This window comes from Culicoides brevitarsis, chromosome 1 (assembly GCF_036172545.1).
Source record: "Culicoides brevitarsis isolate CSIRO-B50_1 chromosome 1, AGI_CSIRO_Cbre_v1, whole genome shotgun sequence".
NCBI classification, from domain to species: domain Eukaryota; kingdom Metazoa; phylum Arthropoda; class Insecta; order Diptera; family Ceratopogonidae; genus Culicoides; species Culicoides brevitarsis.
This window is the reverse complement of record NC_087085.1, coordinates 38,949,433-38,970,930: the sequence shown is the minus strand read 5'-3', so window position 1 is coordinate 38,970,930 and position 21,498 is coordinate 38,949,433. Positions and strand designations below refer to the sequence as shown.

The window sequence follows — 21,498 nt, the reverse complement described above, 5'->3', positions numbered from 1 at the left end:
CATTAAAAGTGGCAATAAAAATTAATTGACATTAATTGAAAGTACGGATGGTCACGAGATGCTGGCGACACATTTTCCATTTTTTTTTTTGTATTTTGTCATAAAGGAAAAAATGTCGATTGTTTTTACGACGCGTCTTCATCACTTTCTCGGTTTGAGTTTTTATCACTCGCGAAACGTTGAATCGAATTCGATACTTTTATTTTTATGGCCCACGTTTCTTTTGGGACTGAATCTCGTTCTAATTTGTCTCTATTTCTTGTATACACCGCCAAACTGGAGTTTAGTCATCGGCGATTCGTCAAGTCTTCTCATCGCCATTTTCCAGATCGGATCTTTGATTCACGGAACAGTTATGTTGATCGAAGTGTTTTGGTTTAAACCTGTCATTCGTGACATTTTTCTGCAAATGCGAGCCTTGCGGAAGAAATTTGAAGCAAGTTCTGTCAGTGAAATCTTTGAAAAGCGCGCCAAAAGTATTTTTCGCGCCCATTTGATGCAAATTTTCGTTTCGACAACTCATTTGATGCTTAAGTTGGGTTACAATTTGATCTATGATCAGTCTCAATTCAGAAGACGCATGTTTGTGATCTACTATGTGGTAGTGTTGCCAATTCGAGTTTTTCAAATAACGCTTTTGATGAAGATTGTGATGGTTTTTCTTGAAATGAGCGCCCTCTGGATAAATTTGAATAATCAGGTTATGAACTTAAACTTCTATAGCGATATCCAGAAGATACTGAACCAAATCTATAAAATAACGGAATCGATTAACAAAGGCTTTGGCACGTCTTTGTTCTTTTCACCTATTTCTATTTTCTTGTCGATGATAATTTTTGTTTACATTTTCGGGATGTTTGGAATTAATCCGGAAATCAGAGATAAATTAAATGGATTCACGATGATACTGTTTTTGATAGATGCAATGGCAATACTGTACATGGGATGGAAAACCTTGATTGGCAGCTCGGAATGCGAAAGAATGGTGAGATCTGAAAGTAAACAAAGAAACATAACCTCAAAATATGAAAATTTCAATACTTACAGCAAAATCGAGTAATAAATGCTATAAATGGGATCGAGTTTCATCCTAAATGCAGCGTCGATGAGTCTCTAAAGAAACAATTGTCAGTTAGAAAGCAACTTTTATTACTGCAGCTTCAACATCAAAAGTCTTATGTATTTACAGCACGTGGTTTGTTCAAAGTTTCCGCGCCATTTTTGGGATTTGTAAGTTTTTTTCCATAAAATATCTAAGATTTTTTATAAAAAAAAATTTTTTTAGATGATAATGACAGCTATCGACAAAGTAATTTTCATTTTTCAAATCAAAAATAGAGAAAACAACAATGTTGGTTATGATGGCGTCTCGTAAGCTGAACACTGAATGAACATTTTTACAGGATTTTGCTTCCTCGTGTGGTTTATTAATTGATGTCTATAATTATAATTAATCCCCTTCATTAATTTTATGGAGCTATTTTCACGATTTTGATCAAAAAGTAGATATTTTACTCACAAAGCACTAAATTTCATATTTTTAATTTTACGGCGTCACACATTTTTTGTCCATTAAGGCAAATCCAATTAAGTCAATTAACGACATATTCATCAAAAATTAATTGCTGCATGAAAATTGAATCACTTAAGAGGGAATAAAAAAAAATCGTAATTAGTCTCTTTTGTGCGACAAGTCAATCAAGATGTTAAAATTGCTGAAAATCACGACGCGTTTTCATCATTTTCTTGGTCTCTCATTTTATCATGTCTCAAATTTGGAGTCAAATTCCATTTGGATCAATTTTTGGCCATTTTTCATCTTATTTCATCACATTTTCCTAATTTTCGTTTATCACAAATTCACGGAGCCCGATTTGAAACTCATCTCGGAGGATTTTGTCACAACTTTAACTTATAGTTTTCAAATCGGGATGTTCGTGCATGGAATCTACATCGTTATGGAAACAATTTATTTCAAAGATGTCACACGAGAAATGTTTCGCCAAACCCTGAAATTGATACGAAAGTTCGATACTACTGTTTTACAACAAAATTTCACGCGAAAAATGAAAAATGTCTTGACACTTCATTTGACGCTAGTTTCGATCTCCATCCTTTATCTCATCATCGAAACCGGAACGACTTATTTTTCTGATCGAGAAACATTTTTAAGACGGGCTCTTACGACCTTTCCTTATATGATTCTCGTTGTTCGAGCATTGCAAATGCCGCTGATGATGAAACTCGTAGCACTTTATCTCGAAATGTGCGCCAAACTGAACGAAGCTAACAACGTTGTTTTTGATTTCAACTTTTATGCGGAAAATCAGAAAATTTTGAACAAAATTTCGATCATTTCGAAGGCGATGAATAAAAGTTTTGGTACTTCGTTAATTTTTACGCCGAGTGTCATCTTTATCTCGTTGATCGTGTATGTTTACATGTTTGGGCGGTACTCGATTTCGCCAAAATATGATTTGACAGCTGAAAGTGCAATTAAACTGGGAGTTGGATTCACGCAAATACTGTTCTTGATGTGGAAAATTGTCATTGGCAGCACTATGTGTGAGAGAATGGTAAGAAAAATCTGCGAAATTTCAATTAAAATTTTAAAATTTGAAAATACAAAAGGTAATTTTTGGAAGATATTCGAAAATAATTTATTTCATTAATGTTAAAAAGTTCAAATTTACTTGAAATTCGTTTAAAAATTGAATTTATAGCGAAAATTTTTGTAAATGTCAATTCAAAAAAATGAACGTTGAAAATTTGAGATTCGCCATTTCGCTAATTCAGACTATAATTTAAAAAAAAAATATAAAGACTGAATTAGCAAAAAGGCGATTCACAAATTTATTTAAAATTTTTTTAAAATGAAGTCTGAATTAGCGAAAAGGCGATTTTCGAATTTTCAACGGTCATTTTTTGAATTGACATTTATACAAATTTGTGTGTTAAATTCGATATTTTAAAGAATTTGAAGAAAATTTTAACTTTTTGGCATTAATAAAATAAATTATCTTCAAAAATCTTCCCAAAAAATCACTTTTTAGAATGAAGTTCAAACAAATATTCGACTGAAAGTTCAAAATTTTTAAAGAAAAATTTTTTTTAGCAACTTCGCGTCACAAATGCCATCAATTCAATTAAAATACATCCAAAATGCCTCATCGACTCTCACACAGAAAAGCACTTTTCAGTCAGAAAGCAAATGCTTCTCTTACAACTTCAGCATCAACGTCCCTATATTTTCACCGCTCGAGGCTTATTCAAAGTTTGTGCACCATTTTTTGGAGTTGTGAGTATTTTTCTCGTTTTTCTAACGAATTTCTCCTTTTTCCTTATTTTTGACTTCATTTCTTTAGTTAACGATGACAGCTATGGACAAAGTAATATTCTGCTTTCAAGTCTACAACAACAAGAAAAAGTCAAATGAAGCGTAAATTTTAATTTTTTCCCTTTTACAGCTTAAAATGTTATCGAAGTCGTTCATGAATAAACATTTTCGCGTTTCAATAACAAAATATGCTTAATTAATTTATTGACTTTTCAAAGAAGAAATTTTTTTTCTGTTAAGAAAAGCATCAAATATAAGCCTTTTTCAATGTCTTCTTTCAATTAATGACTTCATCGAATGTCTCGAGGAATTTTCGTTGATTTTTCCGGGAAAATCTGTCGTTCGACATTCATTAAGAGCCTTTGTCAATGTTGTTTGCGTGTTTTTCCAAGTAATTTCATGATTTATTCAATTCCATGATATTACATTTCCTGATTTGTTGCCATTAAAATTGGCTTTAGTTCGTGTCAAAATGTTCTCGAACACGGATATCTCGCCTTGTAACACGTTACAAGCCAGCCAAAAGTATCTCCTGATATTTTTTCACATTTTTGGACTTTATCCGTTTTTCGAGAAAAATTCTTCGAGCATTTCTCGTGTATCCAGCTACATTCCTTCAATGGTTATACTCACTTTTAATGTCACTCTCATCACTTTTGGCGTCATCGAGTTTTGTGAAACGACAGTTTCCATCGCAGGAGTTATAAAAATCGCACATTCAATTGTTTGGAACGCCACAACAGCCTCAATTATCATCAAAACGATGCTGCATCCGCAAATAATGGTTGAACTTTTGGAAAAATTCGGAGAAATTGATGAAATTTTTCTGATAAAACTGAAATACGCAACGGATTATAAAAAATTACGATGGAGTTATGCTGCAAAGTTATTTTTTATCACAATTACGTACATTTTGCTCTTTTTGCCGTACTACATCTTCAATTATCACCTCTATAAATTCAAAATTATGTGTTGTGAGATCATGTCGGATGTTTATTGCACAATTCTCCTCGCCTTTTTCCTCTTTTATTTCAATCTCCTGAACGATCGTGTCAACATCGCTTACAAACACATGCAGAAATTGACCTTGAAAAAACAAAAAATCGAAAAAAATTTACAATTAATTTCAGAAATTAAAATTTTGAAAGAAATTTACGGAAAATTATGGGCAACGAACCTGAGTATCAACGAAAAATTCGGTCCATATTTAATTTCTTTCATAATTTTCACGTTTATTGATCTCGTTGGCTTGTTTTTCTTCTTGTGCAAGGAAATCACGACGAATGACATCATGCCGAATGTTGCGATAATTTTTTTGATTGTCGGAAATTTGTTTCATTTGATAATTGTGACAGTTGCAACGAATGACTTGAAGGAAAATGCATATGGAATTGGAAATTCGTTACATCTTTTCAATGCAAATGACGAAAATCATCAAGAATTTGTCCTTTTACTCAAGGATTTCAGCTCGCATGTACTTTTTCAACCAATTTGCATTGAAAGTATCTTTTTTCAGTTTGATTTGGAGTTACTTGTGCCGGTAAGAATTAAATTTTTGCATAAGAATTTTTATTAATTTTTTTTTCTTTATAGATATTTACTCAAGTTTCGAATTATTTAATAATTTTGCTGCAATCGGGCACAGGAGCAGTTTAAAAAGCACTTAATGACATTTTTCTCTGAATTTTTAATATTAAAATTTAATAAAACGGGAGGTTGCTTGAAGCTGCAATTCTTATGAAATGCTTATTTTTCTTCGAAATCGTTACTTACAGTCGATGAAATTTTCTGTGAAGAAGATATTTAATAAAAGGATTGTAGATTTTTCAGATTCAGCTACATATTCACTTCTTTTCAATTTTTTTTTATATTTTTGATATTTATTAAAAAATACAGAATTTTTCGTTTTTAAGCTTGAAATTGATCAAAAGTTATGAAAAATGCCTTTGGATGTCTTTTGGATGGTTCTCAAGCTTGAAAATTGAAAAATAAAAAATACGTAAAAAATACGTAATTTTCATTTTGAAAGCATATTTGATGATTTTTAAGCTTGAAATTGAACAAAAGTTATGAAAAATGCCTTTGGATGTCTTTTGAAAGCTTGAAAAATTGAAAAAATACGTAATTTTCATTTTGAAGCCCAATAAGCTTGAAATTGAACAAAAGTTATGAAAAATGCCTTTGGATGACTTTTGGATGGTTCTCAAGCTTGAATATTGAAAAATAAAAAATACGTAAAAAATACGTAATTTTTATTTTGAAAGCCCATTTGATGGTTTTTAAGCTTGAAATTGAACAAAAGTTATGAAAAATGCCTTTGGATGACTTTGGATGGTTCTCAAGCTTGAATATTGAAAAAATAAAAAATACGTAATTTTCATTTTGAAAGCATTTGATGATTTTTAAGCTTGAAATTGAACAAAAGTTTATGAAAAATGCCTTTGGATGTCTTTTGGATGGTTCTCGTAATTTTCATTTTGAAAGCATATTTGATGATTTTTAAGCTTAAAATTGAACAAAAGTTATAAAAAATGCCTTTGGATGTCTTTTGGATGGTTCTTAAGCTTGAAAATTGAAAAATAAAAAAAACGTATTTTTCATTTTGAAAGCATATTTGATGTTTTTTAAGCTTGAAATTGAACAAAAGTTATGGAAAATGCCTTTGGATGCCTTTGAAGCTTGAAATTCATTTGAATGTCTTATTGAAGGTTCCTAAACTTAAAAATTAAAAAATACGAAATTTTTTAAATAATTTCTTTTCTTTATGAAAACCTTGAAAATATTTAATTTAAAAACCTCGCGTGACAATTTCAATATTCATTTCAATCATTTCCAATAAAAATCTCTTACCTATTTCAGTTCTTTTCAATATGTCCCAACCATCAGATACGTTTCCCAACAAATTACAATTCAGTCAAAAATATCTCCTGATACTTTTCCACGCATTTGGTTTGCATCCATTATTCACCGACGAACAAACAAATGGGTCACGTTGTGCAAATTACATGCCGTCCCTGCTATTTTTGTCCTATAACCTCACAATGATCGCTTTCAACATGATTGATTTCCACGAAAAGGTAACGAGTGTCGCCAACATCATCAGGTTATGGCACTCAATTTTGTGGAATGCGTCAATCGCTTCAATTTTGATCCGCATAATTTGCAAGCCTTTGTCACTGGTTGAGTTATTGGAAAAAATGAGCGAAGTAGATGAACATCTCCTGTCGCGTTTGGGCTACGAGACAAATTACTGCCATATGCGTTGGCGATTCATCAATCGACTCGGTGCGTTTTCCTTAATTTACGTTATTACCTTTTTGCCGTATTATTTGCTCAACTACGACGTGTACACGGTAAAAATGATGCTATTTGCGGTTCAATCGGACATTTATAGCACCGTTTCTCTCGCATTCTTGCTCTTTTTCATTGGAATTTTGCATGATCGTATCGCCACGTTGTACCAATTGCTGCAAAAGTTAATTGAAAAGAACAAAACCAAAGCTTTTCAAAGTAATTCAACGACATTACTTACCCAATTAACTGCTTTAAAAGACATTTACAGCAAATTATGGTCAATTACACTCACGATGAACGAAATTTTCGAGCCATTTAATATCTCGATGATACTTTTTACGTTCATAGATCTCGTTGGATTGACATTTTTTCTTTTGAAAGAACTACGAAACCCGGAAATCTTCTCTATTTTGACAATTTCATGTCTTTTGTTTGGACATTTGATACGACTTTTGACAGTTACAATCATCGCGCAAAACATCAAGGAGAAAGCACGTGGTTTTTGTGAAGATATCCATTTATTTGACTCAAGAAAGGAAGAAATCGCTTCTTTTATGAAGGATTTCTGTTTACAGGTCAAGTTTCAACCAATTAGAATCGAAAGCGCATTCTTTCAATACGATCTCGAGATCTTAGTTCCGGTAATAACAAACATAACCTCAAAAAACCAAACATAACCTCAAAATTATTTTTCTTTTCAGTTATTGGCTCAAATGACTAATTATTTGGTAATTTTGTTGCAATCTGGCACGGAAATCTAAAAAAAGGTTCAAATTAATTGAAAAATCATGTAAATTACGTGATAAATTGTTACTAATTGTGACATTTTCAGGAAATCTTCCATTCAGTAATAATCGACATGGCGAACGTAATAGACTCAAATCCCAACAAGCTGCTTCGGAGTCAGAAATATCTCCTGATATTATTTTACATTTCAGGAATGTTTCCGCTTTTTAACAATAGAAAGTCAAAAATATCTAAATTTTTCAATTACTTACCTTCGATTTTCTTCTTGGCTTACAACCTGGCGATGATTGTTCGTAGTTTCGTGAATTTTGCGGAAAACCCTCCGTCGATCGCGAATGTCATTAGATTATGGCATATGGTTTTATGGAATTCTACAGTGACCTGGATTCAGTTGAAGACTATTTTGGCGCCAATGAGACTTCGAAAGATGCTTGAAAAACTTCAAGAGTTTGATGAATCGCTTTTCAGACAGATGAACTTTCAAATGAACTACGAAAAATCCGGGCAAAAGTACTTTTGGAGTTTCACAATATTTTTCATCGTAAATTGCGCGACATTTTCTCATTACATCACTCATGGCGTCATAAAAATGATCTCTTATGCCATCATGGCGGACATTTACAGCATGATCCTATTCATGTTTTATTTGTTCTACATCGCCTTATTGAACGATCGCGCAAGAATTTTACGAAAATTCGTTCAGTACATCGTGCAAAATCAAAATTCGAAGACTGTCTTTCATCAAGTGAACCTGAAACAAAAAATAATTACCTTGAAAGACGTTCATTCAAGCTTATGGCGAATAACGCAAGAAATCAATCAACAATTCGAGACTTATAATGTTGCTTTTGTGGTTTTTACGTTCATTGACTTGGTTAGCTTGACATATTTATTCTGCAAAGCTTTTCTCAATCCTTATTCAACAACGCTTGGGATGATATTGACGATTATCATGAGACACGTAATCCGGATAACAACATTGACGACCCTAACGCACAATTTAAAGGAAAATTCCGAAGCAGTTGGAGAAAATATCCATTTGATACGCCTCACAAATGGATCTGAAAACGTAATTTTAATTAAAGACTTTTGTTTGCAAGTCATTTTTCATCCAATTAAAGCTGAAAGTGCTTTTTTTCATCTGGATTTGGGAATTATTGTACCTGTAAGTAATTTTTTGCACAAAATTCAAAACAGATTTTGACATAACCTCAAAATTTTTTTTAGATCTTAACGCAAATTTCGAATTACATGCTGATTTTGTTGCAATCTGACACTTAATGAGAATAATTTTTTGGTTTTTCATGTTTTTTGTTCAAATAAATTAATTTTTAGCTTAAAAGTTGAACCAATTCCTGCAAATTTAAATTTTCTAACGAAATTTTAAGAACTAGTTAGTGTCAAATACAAAATATTTCATTATATTGCCTCTTGACATCCAAAGTACATTCATTACAGTGTCATTCTGTTGTGGTTTACAGTTGCTCCAGATATTAAACGAGCATTTCTGAGGTCCTTGCATGCATTTTATGTCGAAATGTTGCATGACACAGTAAATATTTTATCTGATCATGTTCAATTTGTTATTGCTGCACATAAAATGAACACTATTTGCTTGCTATTTACTCAATTGAGTGCTTTAGAAGATATTACGGGCAATCACTTTCATCATAAAAGTTGAATTTTCTCCTCTGGATTTACATTTTCTTTTAATATTATCAAAAATTTCATCAAAAACTCGTCCAAAACTAATTTTTCAAAGGTAAGTTTCAATTTAAATTACATTTTCCTTCTAATTTAATGACCTAAATGTCGGACTACTTAATAATTTTGTTGCAATCTGGTGCTGGCATAATACAAAGATTAAATTGTTAATAATTCACATCGTCATGAAAATGTTACAAAACCACAATCTACTTTAGAGAGCACCGAAATCTACTTGTAGTATTACAATGAAGTACGAGATACACGTGGTAATGAACTGGAAAACAAATTAATGGCTTTCATTGAGAATTTGGTATCGAGAAATTAAAGGACTTACGGCAAAGAGTGATTGGCGATTCAAAAAATATGCGTCTTTGATGGAAATTTCAAAATCAGCAGAGTGCGAAATTTGTAACAACACGATTTCGAGATCTTCTGGTTTGGGTTCCAACCGGTAGAGGGCGTCTGATAAGTCAGAGGTAACCTAAAAATTGTAAATTATTGAATTTTTAATCAAAATGATCAAATTAAAGGACACTTACTCGTCTTTTGAGTCTGTCACATATAATATACAGGTAAGTAAGACTCAAAATTTCCACTAATGAGATTAAAGTATCTAAAAAATTATCAATTTTAAAAGATTTTCAAGGAAAATGTAAAACCAAAACTTACTTGCCGCCAAAACTGTGATCGTTGGAATTCCTTCCTGCAAATCTCGCAGCAAAACTGCCGTCAGGTAAGTCATTAAAACAGATCTAATGAACAATTTCACATGAATTATGATATTTATCGTCGTATAAACATCATTAAGGCGATGACAGTTTTCCATTAACAACTCGTGCACGTACGAAATGTTCCGTAAACATCTCCGCTCTGTCTTGACATAATTTAACAGTTGATCAGATAAATAAATAAATATGTTAATCATGCTCGTGTACTCGACATATGCCATGCTAATTAGAAATTCATAAACTAAGTAGCTCAATCCGTGCCCGCCTAATTTGCCGAGACCAATAACAATTTGCGTGTAATCGATCAACAAATTCCCGAGTAGCACGAGGAGTATCAAAGCGATGCACAGCTGACGCGGAGTTTTGGCGGTAAGTTTGACATTTAACACAACCTCAATTTGATCTGATAAGTTTTTCAGATTCTCTTGATGAAATTGAAAAATTCTTTCGCTTCGAAAGGTGAATTCAACTGCGATAAAAAGATGTAACAGCATGGTAATAGCACTAAAAATTTTAGCAGTCAAGCGATAAGTTCTGGAAAATCGAGTCGAAAAAGCTTCGAAACAAAACTCGAACTCTAAAATTATCGAAGGAACGTTGATTAGGATGAAAAGAAAATATTTCCAGATTTTTAGGAAACGAGTCGAGGCACGAAAACGAGAGTAACCCCATAATGTTTGAAGCTGAATTAGGGGTTTTAAAGCGTTTTCAGTGAAAGAACGCTTTGGAATGAAATATTTAGTTGGATATTTGAACTCGATGACCATTTTGAAAGAACTGAAATGAGTTGACTTATAGAAAATTATCAAAGGGTAACATTTCCCGCCAAAACAAAAGGAGCATTGGAGCATGGAAGAACTTTTGATATGGAAAACTAATGAAAATAAACAAAAATAAGAGACAAAAGGTAAATATTTACATGGAAAATTTGGTAAGTAAAATTTTGTTTGACAAAATCATATTAATTAAATGGATTTTAATAAATATTTTTTTTAGCATTGCAAAAGATACAAAATAGAGCATTACGAATATTAATTTTTCGATAAAATTAAAAAAAACGAAGCAAAATTTAGTTCAAAAAAAAAAATCTAAAAACATTCTTGAAAAAACAAGCGTTAAATAAAAATTTTTCTTGAAAAAAGATTTATTTTGAAAATTTAAAATAACATAACATCAAGTCAAGTCAAAAGAAAATTTAAACATAAAAATTAATTAGAGGTAATCCAACTGAACTTTCTGTCAAACTTTGTATGGAAATTATGGAAAAAATTCATCCAAGTCAAAATTATCATCGAAATATTCAAAAATTTTAAATATAAAAAATGGTCATTTTTGGTTAAAATTCTCAAAAGTAAAGTCCAAAATTTTTGAATAAAATGCATTGGATTTTATTTTTGATTTTCATTTGGAGTGGCCTAAATTGTTTGACAAAATCATTTTAATTAAATGGATTTTAATTAATAATTTTTTTTTTAAATTGCAAAAGATACAAAATTGATTGATTAATTGAATTGATTAATTTTTCGAAAAATTAAAATTTCATAAAAAATAACTTAAAAAAAAAATCATAATTTTAATTAAACATTTTTTTAGAGGAAAATTCAACTAAAAATTTTTCAAAAAAAAAATTAAAATAATTTTTTTTTATCAAAAGAAAATTTAAACATGAAAAATTATGAGGTAATACAACAAAAAACTGTCAAATTTTGTATGGAAATTATGAAAAAAAATTATTCAAATCAAAATTATCATCAAAATCGAGTCAAATTTTAATTTTAAAATGCTTATCTGGTCCCGAGAGAAAATTTTAATTTCTCCATATCTTAACGGTTTTTTCTATTTACCGAAATTCAAATTAAAACATGGAGAATTTGTCAGTAAAATCATCTATGAACGATCCCATTTGTTATTGTTTTCCGCCAACCGGTTCAATCAAACAAAAAACCTTCAACTTGACTCAACAGAAACCTAAAAAAATTAATTTTATCCACAATATGACGACAACAGAACCTGAACACCGCTTCGCCTGCAACCAATGTGACTTCACAACTCCCTCAGCAGTCGTCCTACGAAACCACGAACTCGTTCACAGCTACACTAAAACATGTCCTCACTGCCCAAAGAAGTTCTTTCAAGACTCTCACCTGAAATTTCATCTCATGAAATGCGGAAATGGCAATTCGAACCAAAAAATCATCCTGAAAAAACGAAAAGTTGTGAAGCAAGTCGAGACAAAGCCCAAAGAAATCCTCCGAGAAAGTCCAAAACGTAAAAAAATGAAAATCGAAGAAGAATTTCTGCTGGAAGATGCCGAGGAAATACAAAATGCGATGAATTACGACACCGACAGTCAAACATCGACGCAAGAAGAACTCGAACCCCTTATTGAAAGCGTTTGTTGCGAAATGGCGTTTCAGGATTTGCTGAGTTTATTGCTGCACATTCACGAAGTGCATCCAACGACATTTTCCGCGACGATGAGCGCCATGCAACCAATCCTCGAACAAAATTTGCTGCAAAATAAGACTGAAAGTGGTGATGACGTCGTTTTCGTTCAATTTCAGGCGACCGATGAGAATGTTTACGAATAAATTTTGTTTTAAAAAAATATTTTTTATTGGATTTTACGCATCATCGCCGAAATAATTTGTCGGATCTTCCATATAATTGACGTCTTCGTCGTCGGGTTCGACAAAATCCTTCGTTCGGACGTCCAGGTCTTCGCCATATTGTATCGCACTGTCAATCATCAGCAAAATATCCTGAATATTCTCCTCGTTTTTGATGTTTAACGGGAAAAACTTCACCAAACTAAAGTCTTCGACAATTCTCCCGATGGCTTCTGACAATTTTTTGTATTTTCTTCCCCATGCGGAGTCATCGTTCGTTTCCGACAGCAAAGCCATCGAATCTGGCTCCAAATATTTCTCAATTTGACTTTTACCTGCCTTGTTCAGTAAATCCATTTTGTTCAAAATATTCACGTGAGGCAATTCCAAATTCACCATGACACTCAGCGCCGTCATCGTGCCGGATAAAAATTTCGCTCCGTCAACCATGAATTGCGAATCGAGCAGAAAAACGGAACAAACACGAAAATTCCACGATTCGAGCAATTTTGCGAGTTGTCTGCCCGTATCTAAATGTGTGTAGAGCTCAATTTGTCCCGGCATGTCAAAAATTATGTAATCGTCGTCGGGATCTTCCAAGCCTTCGTTGTCACTGCCGCCACAAAGTTGATCGCGTAACCATTCACTATTTTCGATGAGATGTTCGAGGCAGAAAACTAAGCCGCCATTTGGGCCAAAATGGAGCTCTTCATCGGACATGGCATCGTCGAGATGGATCAAATCTCGGATATCGACGAGAGGTTGATAGTCGAAATGCTCTGCGGCGGGATCTAAGTTGACAACTTCGATAGTTCGGTTCGTATCGACACCATGTCGTTGCATTGTAGCGCAGTAGGTTGACTAAAAAATAAGGAATATAAGTAATAATCGAGTAAGTTTTTGATAAATACGAACCTTTCCGCTTCCTGCAGGACCGAGAACGAGCTGAGCGTATCTCATTTTTGGTTGATTTTGTGTTTTTAAAGGGTTTTTGACGAAATTTTAACGCAACTTGCGGTTTGTTGTGAGATGAATGTAAACAAAAACATGCGAGACGTGAATACACTGTTAAAAAATTATGTGTCGCACACAAAAAAAAAATACGCGAGGCAACGTGAATATTCATGAAAATTCGAAAAAAATGTTAGATTAATTTTTTTTAAATTATTTAAATTAATTAAAATTAAAAATCTTAAAAAATTATAAGCAAAAGAAAAATCTTAAAAGATTTTCTCAAAATTTATTTAATGGGTAAATTTTATTTTTTATTGATTCAAATATTTTATTCAGTCAATTTTAATTAATTAATTATTTTTTTTTTAATTTTAGAAGAAAATTTTTGTAAAAATATAATTTTTTAATACAAAAGTTTAAATAACAAAATTAAAAATTTTTAAAAAAAATTTTTAGAAAATTTATAAATTATGAAATTTAATTTATTTAATTTATAAAAAATTATTTTTTGCAAAGTTCTTCTGTAATTTCAAGATAAAATATGGGAAAAAAATATATAATTTATTTTATTTTTTTATTTATTTCTTTTTTTTTTTTTTGTCAAAATTAATTTTAAATATTTATCATTGAAAAAAATTTTTTTAATTAAATAAATAGTTAACTCATTTAAAAAAAATATAATGAAAAAATAAATAAAAATTGAAGATTAAAAAAAATCAATAAATTGTTAATCTTGATAAAAAATTTTACAAAGTTCAAAATTTTTTAAATAAAATTTTTTAAAACGATTTGGACCCAAATTTTGAAACAATTTGCATATTCAAGCTCATTTTTTGAAAATTTTTGTTTCAATAAAATTTAAAAAAACATGTTTTCAAAAATATTTTAAAATTAACATTGAATTAAATTAAATAATTTTTTCGATATTTTGACTTGAAATAATATTCACGTTGCTCAAAAAAAACGTTTTGTGATTTTTTTTATTGGCGACACACAATTTTTTTACAGCACAATGTACATCATCAATGTAGTTCGCTCAAATTCTGAATTCAAAAAAAAATCATTAAAACTCGATTTTTTCCTACAATTTTTACCAAAATCTAGTCTTACGTATTTTATTTCCTTAAAACACTTAAAAAAATTAAATTACATTAATGATAGCTTAAGAGTTGAAAAGTGCATTAAAATTACTTTTTTTGAAAACTGTCTTGTCACGAGATTTTATGCTTTCAGTGCTTCTTGCAGCAATTTTCGTGCATTGTTCACTTTCTCCTCTTGTCGTCGAATATCGTCGTCGGTAATGTTCACGGCATGCATCAACGGCTGATCCGGATTCGTAAATGCTCCCGCATTCGATAAAAGGGACGCTTTCGACGCCGTTTGTCCCGTAATTGGTCCGTTATTCAAATGAAGCGCCGTCGCCACGGATTGTAATACTGTCATCTCACTAATAAATGGTCCAACGGGCTTGAGACATCCTTCCAAGTCGATTTGTTTGAATTCTTCGCCGTCGGATGCGCATGCTGATAATTTCTAAAAAAAACAAAAATTTTAATTTTTCAATGAAAATTGATAAATTTCGAAGAAAAAACTTACTTCAAGTCGTTTTTCCCAAAAAAGTTGCTTCGGTTTGTCATTCGTTGTGGGTTTCAAGTCACCCTTGACGATACTTTCCGTGTTGGTTTTGTAAAGTGTGACGGGCTGCTTGAAAATTGACGCTGTTTGACGAATGGGCGGCACCAGCGACGCATCTGGCTTCGGAGGACGACTATAATCGATCGTTGCTTGTTGCTTAGGGCTCCCAGAATAAGCGACAGGCGGTTCTTTTCGCTTCACTGACGTCAAAGTCGTCGAATGCAGCGAAATATTCGGATTTATGTTCTGAATTAATTTGTTGGCGCTGCTCAAGCTGTAATCGTATCCTGTTAAATCCACGGTGCCGTCTCCTATTCGACTCATGGAGATCTTTGCGGTGTCATATTTGCTATTATTACTGTTATTACTGCCGCGACTACTAAAAAAACAATGAAAAATTTCAAAAAATTGCTTGAAAAATCACGAAAAATACAAAAATTACCTGTAATAATAAATATCAGCACTCCCTGCGGTCTGTCCTGTCTTACGAATTTCCGTTTGTGGCGGGATTTGTTGCAATAATCTTGCATCCATGCGTTTGCCGAGATTCATCGTGCACTTGTCTTCACTAAAAATGTCTTAAATTGGGCGATTTTATACTGGAATCAACGAAATTTTCGATTATTTGTTGTTTTTTTGGAGGAATCTGGCAATGGCAAGCCAAAATTTACCCAATACAAAAAATAATTTTTACGTCAGTCCCAATGGAAATTCTTAAAAATGTACCGTTAGGGAGCGAAATGTCATTTTGACACATTTTGCGATAAGAAACAAAACAAACCGGTGATTTTTTCATCGAAATTTGTTAAAAAATTTAATTTTTTCATATTTTTCTATAAAAATTTACACAAAAAATTAGAATTTAAGTAAAAAGTCTCACATTAATTAATTAAAATTGAAGAAAATTATCGAGACAAGTTCAAATTTTGAAATTTCAAGTACAAATCGGTAACCTTGAAAGGTTGCGAGTTATGTATAAATATAAATAAACAAATATTCGACCATTAAATAGTACAAAAAGTTCAAAAATTATCATTTACAACGCAAATTTCTATTAAAAATGAGTGCTTGGGTGAGTTTTTTCTTTTAAAAAATTAAAATTTTTATTTTTTCAATTAATTTTTTTACAGAAAAAGTTCACAACGTACGTCAAAGTCACCGGCGGAGCTGTTTTAATCTTCTCCGGCATCAACATTTATCGCGGAAATGAAAAATTTTACAATGATTTTGTCATGCCGCTCAATAGTCGACTGCCTCCCGAGTTTTCGCACAAACTTGCCATCGTCGCTTGCAAATATAACGTCTTTCCAAAGCCAAAATTTGAGGATAGCGAACGATTAAAGGTGAAATTATTAAATTTTAACTTGAAAAATCCGATTGGAATTGCTGCGGGATTCGATAAACAAGCGGAAGTTCCGGATAAATTGCTGGATTTGGGATTTGGATTCGTGGAAATTGGTTCTGTGACGCCCTTACCGCAACCGGGCAACGATAAACCACGAGTAAGAGTTCGATTTTCGAAGAAATTTCAATTTTTACGACTTTTTTTGATTGACAGGTGTTTCGCTTGAACGAAGATAAGGCAATCATAAATCGTTACGGGTTCAATAGTGACGGGCATGACGTCGTTTTCGAGCGAATGAAGGACATTCGTGCGAAAAATGACCTTCAAGGACTAATTGGCGTCAATTTAGGCAAGAATAAAACGAGCGAAGATCCCGTTGAGGACTATGTGAAAGGCGTTAAGAAGTTTGCTGGGGTCGCCGATTATCTCGTAGTGAATGTCAGTAGTCCAAATACGCCGGGATTGCGTGATATGCAACACAAAGACATCTTATATAATCTCCTGAAAGCCACAATTGCTGCTCGAAACGAACTTAAACTACCGAATTCGCCTCCGATCTTTCTGAAATTGGCTCCAGATCTCACAAAACAGGAACTTAAAGAAGTCACAGACACAATTAAACGCAAAGAATGCAAAATAGACGGATTAATAATCTCAAATACGACAATTTCGCGCGATCCAGAACTCAAAAGTGATGAAACCAAAGAAACGGGAGGCTTGAGCGGTGCTCCTTTAATGAAAAAGTCCACAAAAATGATTGCTGAAGTGTATAAAATGACGGGAGGTAAAGTTCCAATTATCGGAGTTGGCGGAGTGTTCGATGGAAAAGATGCTTATGAGAAAATTGCAGCAGGAGCAACCACTGTGCAACTTTATACGGCATTTGCGTACCATGGACCATTTGTAATTCCGAAAATTAAGAAGGAGTTGCAAGAAATTTTGGAACAAAAAGGGTACAAAACAGTTAATGATGCTGTTGGAAAGGAAGCTGACAGGTTTTTGTCCTGAAAAAAATATTTTTTTGAATGTTTTTCATTAGTTTAAGCTAAAAGTTTGTTAAAAATTTCATTAATTTCGAATTTTCGAAAATTTGTATTTAATTTCGAATATTCGAAAATTTATTTTTGTGACTTAAATTTTTTGATGATTTGCCTTTGAATCATTTTTTGAACATTTTTCATAAATTTAAGAAGAATTTAAGTTGAAATGTTGTTAAAAATTTAATTTATTAAAATTTTTCGAAAGTTTTCTTTCAATATAGAATTTTCGAAAAAAATTTAAATCTTCGAAAACTTGTCTTCGAATCAATTTTTCATAAAAAAAGATTTTTTCAAATATTTTTTTTTATTTTAAGTTGAGTTTAATTAAAAGAAATATCAAAACTTTGAATAATTTCGAATTTTCGAAAATTTGTTTTCGATTTCGAAGATTTTCAATTTCGAAAATTTGTCGAAATTTGTACTAAAATATTTTTGTTTTGAACATTATTCATTAGTTTTCTATCAAAAAAAATTAATTTTTATATTTAAATTCACAAATTATTAAAATTTTCGAAAATTTTCTTTAATCTTCGAATTTTCGAAAATCTTTAAAAAATGCTTTCTAAACATTTTTCATTAATTTATAAGTTAAAAAATTGTTAAAAATTTCACCAAAAATGTAAATAAAAAATTTATTTTCTACAAAAAATGTTCCTTTCGACTTCCAACGGCTTCATTCACTGTCTTGAATCCATTAATTTCCATGTAATCCAAAAGTTGCTTTTTTATCTTCGGAATTATAAAAGGTCCATGAAAGGCAAACGAAGTATAAATCTGAACCACAGTCGCTCCTGCTGTAATTTTATCAAAAGCATCTTTTCCCGTAAAAATTCCTCCAACGCCAATTATCGGGATTTTTCCTTCTGTAAGATGATAGACTTCAGCGATCATTTTTGTTGAAATTTCTTTCAACGGAAGTCCGCTAATGACGCCACATTCCTCCGCATAACGAGATTTCAAACGAGGATCACGATAAATGGTTGAATTACAAATTATTAATCCATCAACTTTGCAATCTTCGAGTTTGATGAGTTCAATTATTTCTCGTAATTCTTGTCGCGTGATATCGGGAGTCAATTTGAGGAAGATTGGAGGCGATTTTTCTTCTGAAATTTCATTTCGAGCGGAAATTGTGGATTTTAAGAGATTTTTTAAGGATTTTGTGTCGTGAATATCTCGTAATCCGGGTGAATTTTTGATTCGGGCGTCAATTACGAGATAATCTGCGATAAAAGCGAATTTTTTAACGCCTTTGACGTAGTCTTCAATGGGATCTTGGGTTATTTTATTGCTTCCTAAATTGACTCCGATCAATCCTTTTGCTCGATTTTCGTCTCTGATTTCTTTCAAACGTTCAAAAATGACATCCTGACCTTCGTTGTCCTTGCCACATCGATGAACGATCGCTTTGTCTTCGTTTAATCTGAAAATTCTCGGCTTTTGGTTCCCTTTTTGAGCCATTGGAGTCACAGATCCTACTTCAACGAACCCAAATCCCAATTCCAACAACTTATCGGCGACTTCTCCGTTCTTATCGAAGCCAGCTGCCATGCCAAGAGGGTTACTTAGTTCAAAATTCAAGAGTTTAACTTGCAATTTTTTATCATCTTTCAAATTTTCTTTTTGAAAAATGTTAAATTTACAGCAATAAAGTGCTAATTTCTGCGAAATCTCGGGCGACAAATGACGATTTATGGGAAAAACAAAACATTTGAACGCAGTTTCGTTTCCGGTAAGAACTCCGCAAGCTGTGAGGAACAACGTGCTGCTACTGAAGACTTTGACAACTGTTTGAAACTTCCTCTGAAACGAAAAAAAAAATTTTAATGAAAAAAACTTTTAAATTTTTATCAAAAACTGACCCATTTCGACATAATTTTTAACGAAAAATTTCGAAATTCATCAAAAACAATCAAAAATTTTGCATGAAAACTTTTCAAAAGCCTCCTTTGTGTCAATTTCTAAAGCAAATTGCACACAAAATTGAACCGCCTTTCACGTACAGCGGTAACGGCATCAGTTCATTCATGAACACATTCGGTTTAGGTACCAACAACATTTTTTCGAAGCATGCGTCAGTCACTTAACTCCGCTCGAACACGCAGGTGAATGTTTAAAAAATATTTAAACATTTTATCAATATATCATTCGTGATTAAGTGAAAATTTATAAAAACATGCAAAAAAATTTGTTTAAAATAAAATTAATAAATATTTAAAATTTTCCATTCACCGAATATTTAAAAAAAAAATTAATTCGTGACAAAAATAAAAAATTAGTGAAAAAAAGTAAGAAAAAATAAATTTAAATAAAAAGATTATCGAAAAATCCTAATTGATTCTTAAAAGTGCAAGTCAGTATTTCTAGAAGATAAAAAAATTGCAAAAAAATATTTATGAATAATAATAAACTACGAAAAAAAAAAACAATTTAAACCAGTTTTTTACACATGTTTGAATTTGAACGAACTACAATTCAACATATAACTCAACAGCAATTGATATTACTTACACACTTGACCACACTTAAAAATTTTTATGGGACTATTGCTTGGGGTGATATTGAACCCCTTTAATGCTTTATTTGAATAATTATCAAATTTTATTTGAATTTCGAAAATAATTTCAAATTTTCGAAAAAAAAATTAATTTCGAATTTTAATTTTTTTTTCTTTAAATTGTGCTGAAATTTACTTAATTCAGAATTAAAAAAATATTTTTAAATATTTACGAATTTGTTTCGAAAATTACTATTTTTTTGAAAGTTTTTATTTTATTTCGAAAATTTGTATTTGAATTCGAAAATTGATCTCGAATATTTATTAACAATTTCTAATTAATGAAAAAAATTATTCAAATTAAAAATTATTTTTTAACTTTTAATTTTGGTTCATTTAAATTTAATTTCGAATTAAAAAAATTAATTTTGAAATTTTTTGAAATAATTTCGAACATTCAAATATTTAATAAAAATTTCAAATTCTATCACTGAAAAATAATTTTTGACTTTAATTTTCTTTTTATTTCAAATTTTTCGAAAATTTTAATTCAATTTTAAACATTTTAATTCAATTTCGAAAATTTTAATTCAATTTCGAAAATTTTAATTCAAGTTCGAAAATTTTAATTTAATTACGAAAATTTTAATTCAATTTCGAAAATTTTAATTCTCTTTCGAAAACCTTTACTCTACTTCGAAAATTAAAAACTTATCAAAAATCCTGATTTTTCATAGCAATTAACCCTCATTGAAAGTCAACACAAGCAAAAATCGTTACAAACATTCAAAGATTGAAAGATTTCAATACACTTACGATTTTCAGTATTTTTGCTTTAACACGAGTTTTTGTTTATATAAATATTTAATTATTTTATTTGTTATTATGAAAATCCTTGATATAATATTTGATTGCCTCACTTTTGCAACATACTAGAATCACATAAATTTAAAAAAAATCATGAAATTAGGTTGAAAAAAATTGGTGTGGTCAATAAATAACTTAAAATCGTTATTACTCACCTCAAAAATCAATTTAGCAATAAAATTTCCCAAAAAAAAAACTAACAAAGCCATTAAAATTGATTTCTCGGTGTGTCTCAAAAACTAAAACCGTTTATAGCGTTCTTCTGATATGTGAGATTAATAAATCAAAGACACAAAGAAAAAAACAGAAAAAAATATTGACAAATTTTATTAACAGATTTAACAAATTGTGAAAGTCTTGAAATTTTAAACCAGAAAAAAAAAATTAAAAGTGAATAGGATGGAATTTTTTTTTATCTAAATTTAGTAGTTTTGGACATTTCACAATTTTTTGTACTAAATCGGAGACACAGAAATAGTGCAGCACCCACGTTACTGGGCTTGGAATTGAATCATAAATAAACAAAAACAACGAAAAATAACAAAAAAAAAGTGACAAAAACGGAATCGAAAGTGATGAAGTCACTTGTAAATTCAAACAGAATAAAGCAAAAATCAATTACTTTCGATAATCAAGTGAACAAAAAGTGAAAAAAAATCCAATAAATAAATTTTTTTCTTCTCCTTTTATTTTCAGTTTCTTCAAATCAAACAAAAATAAATTTTAAATAAATTTACG

The 21,498-nt window shown here is 31.1% G+C and overlaps 4 protein-coding genes across 5 annotated transcripts; 1 reads left to right on the top strand and 3 right to left on the bottom strand.

The window, feature by feature from the left end:
* Positions 1 to 12,391: 12,391 nt before the first annotated feature.
* On the bottom strand, positions 12,392 to 13,469 carry LOC134829033 (GPN-loop GTPase 3). Its single transcript, XM_063842062.1, has 2 exons — positions 13,338 to 13,469; positions 12,392 to 13,283 (listed from the first exon to the last, which is right to left on the bottom strand). Exons 1-2 carry the CDS (start codon positions 13,380 to 13,382, stop codon positions 12,438 to 12,440), a joined length of 891 nt encoding a protein of 296 aa, XP_063698132.1. The 5' UTR covers positions 13,383 to 13,469; the 3' UTR covers positions 12,392 to 12,437.
* Positions 13,470 to 14,461: 992 nt separating this feature from the next.
* LOC134829142 (methyl-CpG-binding domain protein 2) lies at positions 14,462 to 15,668 on the bottom strand. 2 transcript variants are annotated; one of them, XM_063842175.1, is made up of 3 exons: positions 15,454 to 15,668; positions 14,973 to 15,390; positions 14,462 to 14,909 (listed from the first exon to the last, which is right to left on the bottom strand). In XM_063842175.1, exons 1-3 carry the CDS (start codon positions 15,561 to 15,563, stop codon positions 14,598 to 14,600), a joined length of 840 nt encoding a protein of 279 aa, XP_063698245.1. In that variant the 5' UTR covers positions 15,564 to 15,668; the 3' UTR covers positions 14,462 to 14,597. The 2 variants fall into 2 exon arrangements, with proteins under 2 accessions (XP_063698245.1, XP_063698319.1); XM_063842249.1 differs by having other exon boundaries at positions 14,973 to 15,387.
* A 116-nt stretch (positions 15,669 to 15,784) lies between these two features.
* On the top strand, positions 15,785 to 17,925 carry LOC134828925 (dihydroorotate dehydrogenase (quinone), mitochondrial). The gene is made up of 3 exons (XM_063841952.1): positions 15,785 to 16,083; positions 16,142 to 16,513; positions 16,570 to 17,925. Exons 1-3 carry the CDS (start codon positions 16,072 to 16,074, stop codon positions 17,362 to 17,364), a joined length of 1,179 nt encoding a protein of 392 aa, XP_063698022.1. The 5' UTR covers positions 15,785 to 16,071; the 3' UTR covers positions 17,365 to 17,925.
* Positions 17,926 to 18,035: 110 nt separating this feature from the next.
* Positions 18,036 to 19,270, bottom strand: LOC134837806 (dihydroorotate dehydrogenase (quinone), mitochondrial-like). Its single transcript, XM_063853196.1, has 2 exons — positions 19,259 to 19,270; positions 18,036 to 19,199 (listed from the first exon to the last, which is right to left on the bottom strand). The coding sequence occupies exons 1-2, from the start codon at positions 19,268 to 19,270 to the stop codon at positions 18,036 to 18,038; spliced, it is 1,176 nt and encodes a 391-aa protein (XP_063709266.1).
* Positions 19,271 to 21,498: the final 2,228 nt, after the last annotated feature.

Bases quoted from the DNA above. Each gene is read 5' to 3' on its own strand.
- LOC134829033 (XM_063842062.1), bottom strand. From the start codon at position 13,382: ATGAGATACGCTCAGCTCGTTCTCGGTCCTGCAGGAAGCGGAAAG. The intron at 13,284-13,337 runs GTTCGTATTTAT...CTTATTTTTTAG, and splicing joins GTCCTGCAGGAAGCGGAAAG to TCAACCTACTGCGCTACAAT.
- LOC134828925 (XM_063841952.1), top strand. The intron at 16,514-16,569 runs GTAAGAGTTCGA...TTTGATTGACAG, and splicing joins CGGGCAACGATAAACCACGA to GTGTTTCGCTTGAACGAAGA.
- LOC134829142 (XM_063842175.1), bottom strand. From the start codon at position 15,563: ATGAATCTCGGCAAACGCATGGATGCAAGATTATTGCAACAAATCCCG. The intron at 15,391-15,453 runs GTAATTTTTGTA...TTGTTTTTTTAG, and splicing joins GCTGATATTTATTATTACAG to TAGTCGCGGCAGTAATAACA. The intron at 14,910-14,972 runs GTAAGTTTTTTC...TGTTTTTTTTAG, and splicing joins TTTGGGAAAAACGACTTGAA to AAATTATCAGCATGCGCATC.